The sequence below is a fragment of the Plectropomus leopardus genome, chromosome 7 (assembly GCF_026936395.1).
Source record: "Plectropomus leopardus strain MGB_pleo_1.0 chromosome 7, ASM2693639v1, whole genome shotgun sequence".
Taxonomy (NCBI): domain Eukaryota; kingdom Metazoa; phylum Chordata; class Actinopteri; order Perciformes; family Serranidae; genus Plectropomus; species Plectropomus leopardus.
Window position 1 is genome coordinate 26,611,010 of NC_142182.1, and position 12,340 is coordinate 26,623,349.

General features: G+C 40.1%; 1 protein-coding gene across 3 annotated transcripts in view; it reads right to left on the reverse strand.

Annotated features, from left to right (window-relative positions):
• kcnq1.2 (potassium voltage-gated channel, KQT-like subfamily, member 1.2) overlaps positions 1 to 12,340 on the reverse strand; it is a 222,249-nt gene that overhangs the window by 71,071 nt on the left and 138,838 nt on the right. For all 3 annotated transcript variants that reach the window (XM_088080342.1, XM_088080343.1, XM_088080341.1), the window contains 3 exons: positions 4,441 to 4,516; positions 3,398 to 3,492; positions 1,301 to 1,341 (listed from right to left, as the gene is read on the reverse strand). In XM_088080342.1, the coding sequence (XP_087936468.1) occupies positions 1,301 to 1,341; positions 3,398 to 3,492; positions 4,441 to 4,516 (212 nt within the window). The remainder of the gene's footprint in view (positions 1 to 1,300; positions 1,342 to 3,397; positions 3,493 to 4,440; positions 4,517 to 12,340) is intronic.

The following is a 12,340-nucleotide window of genomic DNA, read 5'->3' on the forward strand; positions in this document are numbered from 1 at the left end:
CATTTTGTTTGGCACTAACCACTCAGGCAGTGAGAGGCATATTTTCTTCCCACTGACATTATTTACAGTTGACAGGTACGCTGTCCCACTGATCAAAAAAATGTTATATAAATGTTTTACGTTGCTTTAAGAGTTGGTATTTTTGTAACTTGACATGTTTGTTGATTTCATTCAGGCTCATCACCTGTTTTCTGCAGCTATCTTAAGGGAGTTGATGTCCCCAGTTTTTCTCTGCCTACAAAGCTCCAATTGATCAACTGTTTCCAAACCAGGTGGAATATCTGTCACTAAGGACAAGACTAGACCTATTTCACTTTTGAACAAATCAGACACTAGCCGCTGTTCAAAAGGGTCTGGAATCAGGCTATAGGAAATGACTATTTCACTAGAACTTTCCTGTTCACTAATCATAGTGAAAGGTCAAGTTTGTAGGATTTATTGGCAATCAACAATTATGTTTTTGTTAAAACATTAACTTATTATTGTATACTAATGACAGTTTGCCTTTATGATCTATGGATGCAGTTTTGCATGTTTTTGATTGTGTTTTGTAAGGTGTCCCTGAATGTTCTGAAAGGCCCCAGTAAATAAAATACATTATTTTTTATTAATTATTTAGCGGTGAGGTTGCAGATTGCAACCACCTGACAATTCTTCCGTGTGCCAAGCAACTATGGTGGCAAACGTGAAAACACAACTCGCCCTTCCTAGAGTCAGTGTTTGGTTTGTCCATTCTGGGCTACTGTAGAAACAACATGGCGATCTCTAGACATAAATGGTTAAGATAATGAAAACACACACCCATTATGCTTGTCAATGTAACACAATTTTTTCAAGATAATTAATACTTAGTAAACTATTTTTTGAACTGTGATTTAATGACTACAACCCTTAAGTAAAAGAACACAACACCATACAATACAACACTGCTGATTTCAATACATTAAATTAGGATTCTTTAAATTTAACTAACTAACTTTCACTAATGTATAATTGACTTTCACAATAAATTCAAAACCAATGTAACCACTCTGAAGCACATCCACACATATACATACACATGAACCTGCATCTAGTAGTACATGCTCAAATGCACAGTGAAACAACAACAACCTTTTGTTACAAATATGAAAATGCACATGTAAACATCCAGGCTGGGACACATGCACACACACCAAGGACCACTATCTCTTATTTAGTCTGGCACAGCTTGTGTATGTGTGAGGTATAAACACAGGGATGGACTGAGGAGTGATGGCTGTCTATCAGATGTAGACTGTTGTGTTTTCTGTGTGTTTACCTGGAAGAAACATTCCTGGTTTCCCCAGTGTGCCGTCCAGCCTGGGGAAAGAGACAGACGTAATTAGACTGGAAAAGGTAAAAACACTGGCCAGATACACAGGAGATTCAGTTGAGTAAACAGCACTTTATTCCAGCTCATGAACAAAACAGTAAAATAATATAAGCCAATTTATAGAGCCAATAAAATTAAACAAATGGCGTCAGCTTGAACAGTATTTATATAATCACTGCTTTTGGTAGGAAAAAAAACTCAACATGCAAGATTTAAAGGGATGAATAAATGATTGTTATGATCGTATTGAGATGTCAAGCTTTCAAAATAAACAATGAGCAAGAGGTTCACTTGCATGTGTGGACTGTTAGTCATCTATACATTTACTGAAGCAGGGGAAGCAGTTCAATATGTACTCCAAAGCATTCTCTTCTTTTCATCACCTCAAATCAAGAGTGGGTTTTAATCACAGCAATGACATCTTTAACTGTCTTGGGGACCCATTTGATGCAAAGCTGTCATTGCATTATTGTGGTGTTTTTGCAGGAGGCAGATGTGGCCAACGCTGTGATGCCTTTTTCTTTGGGTTGCAAATAAAAAAGGAAGCCGAAAAACAGCAGCTTTGATTTTTATAAGAAACGTTGTAGAATTTATTAGTCCTAGGATTTATTAGTCCTAATATTAAGTTTGGGCTTTATGATTCTTTGCACTGAAGATTAACATCACTGTAGTTACTTTATATTAAATAACCAAAACGTCAGTCCTTCCTTGATTTACCGATATATTGTGCTGCTCTGCTGGTTTCAAAATTTCACAGCGCATTACCATGGTTCAGCTGAATTACTGCTAAAGGTGTTACGAGATCCAGGTTATGTGCTTACGTAAGTTTGACCTAATTTATTACCTAAGCGACCTCCTTCATGGGAGAGTGTTGTAAAAAAAAAGAAATCACTCAAAAAAAACAGAAAATCTGCAGAAAGAGGACAAGAGGTTTTACTTTAGTGAGGACTAGACTTCATTACAGCTCAACAAAGCACAACAAGGTGTAACAACCAGTGATGTTCTTATCTGTCAGATGGAAGAACCATAAAAAACTGTACTGAAATTACTGAAAGCTAAAGAAAGAAATGTATAATGGATCTGTCTCTCTGCCTGTTGTCTTCATTATGCAGTTTAGTTGACCATGATGTCAATGTGGCCCAGTTAAAGGAATACTTGAATACTACCCACAAAATGATAATTTGTTTATCAATTACTCTTGCTGTGTTACATTGAACAACAGCAAAACTATATCAAAACATCTGTTTACAAAATCTCTCACACAACTCATGCAGAATGATTCAAGTCTCACTTATCCAGTTGTATGCTCAGTACTTCCCAAACAGACGGCCCCAGACAAAAAGGTTAAAAACAGTAATTTTACCTCACTGAACATGGTAGCTCTTGGTCTACTCCTGCCTTGATCAGTTACTTTGTATTATTGTGCGACTTTGGTGAATCATAACTAACCTTTTAAAACACCAAAGTCACACCAACAACCTATCTGATCAAGGCAGTGGTGGACCAGCCTTTCCTGTGTTCAGTGAGGTAAAATTACTGTTTTTGTCAAAAGACGCTGGCTTTGAGGAAAGCATAGATGACTTTCATTTTCCATCCAGTTTCCTGTTGGAAAGGGTTGTCTGTTTGGGAAGTACTGAGTATGCGACTAGGTAAATGAGACTTGAGACAATTACATTGCGTAGTTTTTAGAGTTTTTCCCCCCTATGACTTCAATTCTTGGTTTTTGAATTCTTTGTTGGATGGTAGCATGTGAGAAAAACAAAGATTTCTTGGGGGGGGGGTTCAGCCATGGTGTGATGTGACACTTCACATATAACATGTGACATAATGTGCCAGACTTGGATTTGACTTGATTTATTCTATTTTAAAATGAGATTATATTGTTTTTGTCCCCGCCTTCTTTCTTCTTCTTGTGACCATAAGGCTGTATCCACATAATAGTGTCAAAAATGTGAAGGAAAAAAAACAAAACGGTGTTTCAATCAACTGACACAAAGTGAGAGAAAGAAAGGGGGGAAGAAAAGACTTTGAATCAGACGTCACCTTCTCTGCAGCTCCTTGATGCGAACCATCATGTTGAGGTGACCCTGGGAATACTGCTCGATCACATCTCGCACATCATAGGGCTTCCGTGCTTGCTGTGGATCACGATCGCGCGCGCGCGCACACACACACGCGCACACACACACACACACACACACACACACACACACACACACACACACACACACACACACACACAGGGGGACACAAAAGCCATTGTCAACCATAGTCGCTTTTGCTTGGTCCCTGAAAACATCCCCAACCCCCTTGGGTGCAAAGGGGTCATTGTTAACTCATTGTGTGTGTTTGTGTGTGTGTGTGCGTGCACTGACAAGTGCATGGTCATGTAGAAAGCAATCGTGTTAAGGTCCTTTCACAGCTTTGTTTAGTGTGACGTGGATACAAGCAGCATCAGAAAGAACCCAGTGAACTCTTTAGGGTATCCTTGGTCTACACAGAGTGTAGCCTCTGCAGCTGAGACCACTTAGGGCCATAATTGAAAACATATAGAACACTTGGAAACGGTAAGAATATAGGAACCATTCTACGACAGCATGTAGCATGAAAATGATGGCCAAAGTATCTCAAACATGATTATGTTTTTTTAATCTGAAATAATTTACTGCACAAAATTCTCTTACATAATTCTGCTATGTGGGGCCATGCCCTACTGTGTGTGTGTGTGTGTGTGTGCAAGTGTGTGGGTTTTTGTACAGTAAGTGAATTCCTACTGTAGCCCCAGAGACAGGTTAGCAGACTTCCCTTGATACTACGCCTGAACTAAAGTGAGCACAAAGAAGACATGCAGGTGCAAGTTTCAGGCATTTACACACACGTACACATGTACACACACACGTACACATGCACAGCGGCGCTGCAGCTGATATATGCCCTAGGGGCTCCCCCTGCTCATCCTGTATAACCGCACAAACATACACATTTCTCTCACTCTCAATCTGTCTCTCTCTTTATCTGTGCTTCTCCCCCGTCTTTGCTCCCCGTAATTCAGTTTAATTTCTCTCTTCTTCTCATTTTTTTCTTACCTGAAATTTCCTCCTTGCCACAAAGTACTGCATTCTGCGGAGGACTTTTACAGCTGATCTCTGGGCATGGGACAACCTGTGACAGAAAGAAAGACTGATTTAGTGCAACATTAAAAGATTGTCTGGTCAATAAATGTTTTCTTGGTCTAGAAGTGGCTTGTTTTGGAGAAGCTGAGTTGTAAGAGAGAAAAAAAGACAAGAAAGGCTGCACGCTCCAAGTCCAGTTTATTTGGTTCTTGTTACTTTCCGAAATCAGTGGACAATATGTGTACCATGCAACAGCAAAACACATTTAGCCCTGTTAGGAGAGCACAAATCAACAGCTATGTGTTCATGTAAAAAAAGTGCAGAGTTAACCTCTAACTGTATGTGTCAATACAGAATACCTGCCGGTCTCTATCAGCACTCGCCTTATCGGTCACAACTATGATTCTGCAACATGGTGCAAAGTGAGACAGAGGGAAAGCAGACTCAGTTTGCATTAAGAGGAGTCCCAAAACACACGCCGCTCGGCTCAAAGCACATCTGTGTCAACACAAAAGAAAACCCACTGGTATGGAGCTAAACACTGAAACAGAAACTACTAGATGCAAACAACACACACAAAGTCATACTTTCATACATTAGTGACTGCATGATTTATTTGTCAGAAAATGCTGAAACATGTCCTTGGATATGTGACAGCAGCATGTTTGGATGATGTGTGCTATGAGTTGAATTAGATCATGAGAAAAATGAAAAAAAACTAAAAATGTAGTGAGTGACTGTTGTAGCTATTCCACTGATTAAAAAACACAAAAACTGTGTGCAGGCGCAGGTGGACACACAGACACCCCCGCAGTGTAAGAGTTGTCAATTTGTCACGTGACACTGAGAAAAGCATGCTGTTATATTAAATTTTCAACAGCATGGATACTAATGCCAATATATTTTTAGAAATTCTGCATGAAGAATGACCCCACTCAGTCCCAACCCCAAAGTTGAGGACTCTGATTTCAGCTGTGTACATTGAGCATGATAAACCATCTTTACCCTTCATTTGTCTTGATACTGACTCTTTTCATCTATAGGTTTCAATGGGGCACTATGTTAAATTCAGAGTATATGAGTTGTCTGGAGACATTTCCAACAAGGAGGTGGCTAATCCGTTGGCTAGCAGCTAACAGCACTAACTCCATAAACAATGCTAACAACAGCAACAGGGCTGATAGAGCAGTGTTACCAGACAAAGGCTATTACGTGTTAATCATGCACTAGTACTAGCATGTTCACCACAACAAACCACAGAGAAGCTCGGATTACAACACACACAGAGGTTGCTTAAACCCATTACTCCACTGCATCTTCACATAGAAAATACTTGTTTGCTGCTATATCAGTGCTCTGAAAGTCATATACAGAGCCTTTAAAACAGAAATAAGTCATGAATGCTCATTTCGTTTTTTTCTAATATTTTATCAAATCCCCTGCACCTTCTGGAAACAATATATATATATATATATATATATATATATATATATATACATATATATATATATATATATACACACACACACACACACACACACACACACACACACACACACATATGTATATTTTTTATATTAAAAATGCATTACAAGCTAAAGTCAACTAAAGTCCTTTCTGTGTTGCAGCAGACATTTATGACACATTCGCCATCATGTGCCGGTCGCATTCCATATTAAATAGAGATTGTATAACATTCCTCCTTATTAATAAGAGGAAGAGGTCAGGATGGGCTGATGGCCACACAGCCCATACATTATTCATGACATGTATAAACTAAGATCTTGATTCAAGCCTATGGGAATTTAAGAAACTACAGCCTAGCCCAGGCTGAACCCAGCGGGTCGGGTCCAGGCAGAGAATAAAAGCTCTCATGGCGGCTAGGAAAACAGTTTTCCAAGTGTGTGGTTGGCCTGACAATAAGCAAAGTCGGTTTAGGGAGTCAGAAGGTCAGAGGTACATGAATCAGTACGAGCGCTAAGAATGTGGTCCAGTACTGCCAAGCACTAGTCCACTATATATAAGACTGTTAATGTATTAGACTGTTAAAGTGTCATTATATGTGTTTTGATCTACTATTACAGAGTTGAGTCTTGCCTAGAAAGAAATAACAGATAAATAATGCAGCAGCATGCATTACTTTAGAGCATTTATTTATAAATGATAATAAATGATAAACAGACAACCAGTTCCTGTCTTTGTGAGCAGAACTTGCTCCTGTTTTTCTGGTCTTTGTGCCCATTTCTCTGTATGTCTTCTATTTCATGTACATTATTTCTCAGAGACAGGTGACCTTTCAGCCATCTGTTGGTATCAGAGACATCAAAGTTAAGCCGGTAAGCTGCGGGACAGTGTGTGTGTAGGAGCAGTGTATCTGCTTAGAGGGGTGGATTAACAGCAAAGTGATGTCACCAGACTCGATGGTGGAAGTGAAAAAGGGAATGGAAAACTGTATTAAACAACGGTAAGGTTTGCATCGCCACTTCTAATCACTTGTCTAGAAAAGGTGTACTGTATATAATGACATAGTTTCAGAATGCACCGGATGTTTGTGTATGAGTGTTAAGCACTCTTTGCAGCTACAGATAAACTCTTCTCCACTCAAAAGGCCCTCAAACAGTAAAATGAATGACTCAATTCTTATGTCAAAGTCTATGCTTTTGTGTGAAACAAGTATTTCTTTCAAACTACGTCCCAATCAAAGGAGACACGCCCGTATGCACACACACACACACACACCCTTGACACACAAAAACACACACACACACACACACCACCCCCCCCCTCCCCAAACAAGGGTCTTTGTGGAGTCAACAAGTCGCTCTGAGGTCTTAATTAGGCAGAGGGACAACAAAGGGACTTAACAGACAATGCATTGACATGGGACCATAAAACATGAACATCAAAGGCTGTCGGGCTGCTGTCTTTTTTCCTGCCCTCCACGCAAGGCCTGCCCAACCTATAGGAGGAAATGCACACAAACAATGCCAAACATAAAGAGCATGAGGCCCTATTTTGGAAAGAAAAAAAAAAAGTCAACCCCCGACCTCTTTGCTCTTCATCGTTGATCCAGAGAAGGATGTGTTTTCTTGTGTGTGACTCGGAAGTTGAAGCATAATTGGGAAAAAAAACACATGTAGGAAACAAAAAAATGTGTGGTTTCGATTGTTGTACAATTGTACCGCCTCCTGTTTCCTGCATTTGACACAACACCAGCACCCCCACCCCCCCCTTCCAGTCTGTTAAACATTTGGCACACAGAGACTGAAGGAATGTACAGTAATTCCTGCATCTCGGCGCTGACGCTGCCCTTCAAACACTTGACTCTGCCTCCTACTCATCTCCTCCTGCCTCCCCCTCCCTCTTTTCTCTTGCACTTATTTTTCATCTGTGCAAGAGATCTGACACACAGCGTATCCTGGGGACTCCTCTTGAGTCAGCACAGCTCAGATCTCGTCCACAATGACTTCAATATATTTTCCATTGTGCTGCGCTCTATGATTCATCCTATATTAGGAAGACTGTTTTTTGTTTCTTTTCTTTTACGGATTAAACTCTAACTCCTGGCTCTTCTTAACAGACTTGCTATTCTTCATTAAGTCAGCTGTAGAAGTCGTGTACAAGCTGTAGTTGCTGGAGTCCTGAACAGGCCTCGTCCCTCTCTGTGACAGGTTTAGCCCCACGGCCTCCCCTGGACCCTTCTCTCTTAATAAGTTTTTTTTCTTTTTCTTTTTCTGATGGTCACTTTGGAGATCTCCGAGTTGTCAATGGCAACTCTCCCTCACCCCCCTCGGCTCTTTATTTGGCAGGGGACCGTCAAATATCCTGTGCTTCCATGGTGCGCTGCAATAACCTTGGAGCCAGTCAGGAGAGAGCAGCCTCAGACATCAATGTGCTACTAACGGTCAAGGCCCAGCAAGACTGCGGGCCTGTGTGTGTGTGTGTGTGTGTGTGTGTGTGTGTGTGTGTGTGCATCTGTGTGAGAGAGAGATAAGCTTTATGACTGGTGCTTTGGTCCATCAAAGAGATGTGCTCCTCTGTTCTCCTCAAAAACAGACATCCCTTTATCATATCTTGGACGGATAAGACGACTACATTCTTTGAGGAATGTTTGATCTGAAAGTGATGGCATGCCAGAGAGTGTCGTGGTAAGAATTATAAGTGAGACACTAAAATGTTACAGCCAAGTCTCTCCATTCAGTGAAGGTTTTAAATGAATGGGCTTCTAAGCAGTTCTAACGCAAGATATTCTCTCGTGAATTTTCCTACAAGAGTTTGTCTCGTCGGAAATCAAAGCAGTTCAGAGAGTGGTTTGCATGAGCAAACTTAAACACAACACTGTCTCTCTAAGGCCACCTTCGCACTATGCCAGTTAAATCTGACCATACTTATTACTTTTGAACCACTAGCATTCTTGTGATGTTTGTGCAAAGATGTCTATTTACAGTGCAACACCAAAATAATGGGTAATCGGCTAAATGTCCTTGTTTTTTATTTGTAGGCAGACATCAAAAGTGCACCTCTCCAATGTTGTACTTCCAAACAGACAATCTCGGCTGACTTACATATATTTATGATTCTACTGACAGAAATAGTTGAATAGTTATTTTACCGCAGCTCATACTGTAAATGGTACCTACCAAAGCTACAGTAGAATTTTTTTTTAGCAATTATGACAAAAATGTTTTTTTTTCATAACTATCACGAAAACAGCCAATTAAAGTTGACAAGTCTCCAAGACCCTTTTCCCACAAAAAACAGCGTGAATATGCAGGGTTTTTTTAAACACAGGAACACCTGCTGAAAATGGGTGATTTCTCTTTGCCAGTGGACTAGAGCCATGGTGACTATGTCTTTTTCTTAGTTTTCACTGGTATTTTACATTAAATCTCACAGACAGGCCAGAACAGTTTAGTAAACAGTAGAAAGCAGCACGGAGGCCAGTGAAAATGTTATAGCAGAGTGGAGGTTTCTGGCACAACACCAACTTCCGTGTGCACGGAGCATGAAGAGTCTTAGAGAGGTCAAAGAGCTCCAGCAACACTTGTAGCTGGAGCTCTCCGACCTCTCTCAGTGAAAATGTTAAGCAAACTCGACGGACTAACTTTTGAACAATGTTCCAATGCTGCTTTGATGGAAACGGATGGTATTTTATGGTGGCCCATCAATGCATCACACTGGTAAAGGGGATAAAATTAGCATGCAAACCCAGGTGTCATATTTTCATCACTGCCAATCAAAGCCAATCCCATAAAAATAAAATAATCAAATGTTTGCAAGTGTTAGTGTGTTTCACTGCAATGAGAAGGGTGCAATAATGGTAACAAGGTAATGTCAATCAAAATGTATCAAGATTCTGTCACTGCATTCTTTTTCTCACCTCAAATGTTTTGAGAAACATATTTGAGTGCACTGTTTGCTATGTTAACCTCAACAGTTGGAACATGGTGGCCAGGTTTATTTTTTTTTTTCATTTTGCAGCTAAACAGTACACTGAAAAATGTTTCTGAAAATATTTGATGTAAGCATTATTTTTTAGCTTCCAAGTCACACGCAATTATATTATTTGATATTGCACTGAGACTACCAAATCACTATTTTTTGATTGCAAAGTTGTCTATCATGCTGCCTTTACGCCTCCCATGCTTGCCATCTGTTTCTCTCTTACTATCCGTTTCTCTGATTTTTCTCTTTTTCTCAAATTCGACACAAGAATCCATCACACTCCGTGCAACAAGATGCAGCTAGTGAAAAATGGCTTATGATACAATAGTGTCCCTGCTCTCTGTGTCTGGCCCATTTGTTTTCATGCGGCCCCCCAGATCAATGGACACTGATCAAGACATGCTGGAAACAATAGAGGCAACCAAGCCACATCAAAGCCCAGCGCCCATTAAGAGCTGATGACAAAGAGAGAGCGAGCCATGTTTGATGTGTGTGGCCACAGAGAGAGAGAGAGAAAAAAAAGAGGGACAGACCAGAGATACAGTAGACTCACTATCACACTCAACTCCTGCATTTCTATCACAAACACACTGTGAAACTACTGTATGCTGTGGAAGATACATGTAGGAATGTGTAAAGAAAATGCAGACTGATAATCTCTCTCATATATTCTTATCCAAACCCTGTAGCTCACACCATCTTTTTTTCTTTACATTAACAATGTTGAAAGGAATTTTGTGGTGTTATATACTTAGGATTTCCAGTATCAGATATTATTGTGCAAAGAACTCCTATATAGTCGGATCTCACACAAACTATCACCACATACCTCTAAAGGTGCATGTGAATGAAAGCATCCCGCCTTTAAGCTTGTGAAAGAATCCCACCAATGAAAATAACTCCTCTCAAGAGATGGTCGACTTCCTGGTGACCTCGGAGAAAAGTCCCGCCCATGTATAATGTTAATGACGCCAAGTCTCACAACCTGTCATTATTTGAGGGGAACAGAGACAGACACCGCTCTTTCCCACCACACGGAGAGAAGATTGGAGAGGAGCGAACTTCTAACAAGTAGACTAATGACTGGTGAACTCTTCTTGACACCGCTCTAACTGCCAAATTAACTAAAGATTTGGGCGAGGACGTTTCCAGTTAGACAGCCGAGAAGGCCGTGGGAAAAACACTTTTTACTGCATGAAGACCACAAGGACCAAAGAATCTGTAAAATAAAGACAAAAAAATAGAAAATAAATTGTATGCATCTTAAGGATACAGTTTCCAAAGGTTCTTACTTGAAATATAGACACTTTTTTCTTTGTATTGCAATTTATTTTAAATTTGATACACCCATGAGTCCTATAGTCAGAAGATATATTGCTGCAGTTCCTGCCATTAGCAAACCGGGAGCCAAGAATAAAACAGAGTTTGGGACAATGGGACCTCATAGATGTGACCAGTCTAATTCATGTTCTGAGGGTTAATGTCCCACGCCTAAGGTGTAGCCTCAAGAGGAGGATGTGGCTGTAAGCATTCTTCAAAGTTAGCCTAATTAGAAACTTGGACAGATTTGGGGTTAATGACCCCCCTCTTTGGTGCCAGTCATTCGTCTAGTCTAAATGTTTAGGCTAAGGTGTGTCACGAGTTAGAAAATGCATATTGTATCAGGGTAAGAACTGTCTTTTCACAGCACAGTTTTTCCCCAAATATCTATTCTTTAAGCATGTTTTCTGTCTATTCAGTTGCAATTTTTAGCCACACTAACCTTGTGGCTCTGTGGCAGTAGCAATCAGTTGAGTGGTCAGTCAAACACTTTTTAATAACCTGAAAGTCTGAAATGTCTCAACAAGTTTCATCAAGCATCACTGTTACCTCAAATTTTCCTTAACCTTTTGTTCGGTGTTCTCTTTCGCAGGTTGGTTTACTTAACAATTATCATTACAGCCTCACAGAGCTGTAAGCACTAACTGTTTTCTCTGTAAAGTGGGTTCATACTGACATATTGAATTGATGCTATACCTACGGCAAAGACTCTGCATAGACGCATACCCCATGCCATCGCCTGATGATGTTAGAAAAAGTAAAAATTATTGTGTCATACTGACTAAAACTGGACTTTTAAAATACATGTTAACATGTTAGTCCAGCTGAAATCGTTTTAAGTCAAATTTCTCAAAGTCGGACTAACACACCTAAATAATGCATTTGGGAGTCAATTTACTCTTTTATGTATATGCCTCAATCAGACCTAAACCAGCCTAGACGTTCTGCGCGTGCACCTTAGCTCCCTTGCCCTAACCCTAACCCTTTGATGCAGAAGGCAAACAGCATAACTTAATAGAAGAAAGCCATAAAAAACAAAACAGGAAGAAGAAGGGAAGAAAACAAAAGAAAATGAAGGTATTAATATGGTGAGTGCTAGAGCAAGAAC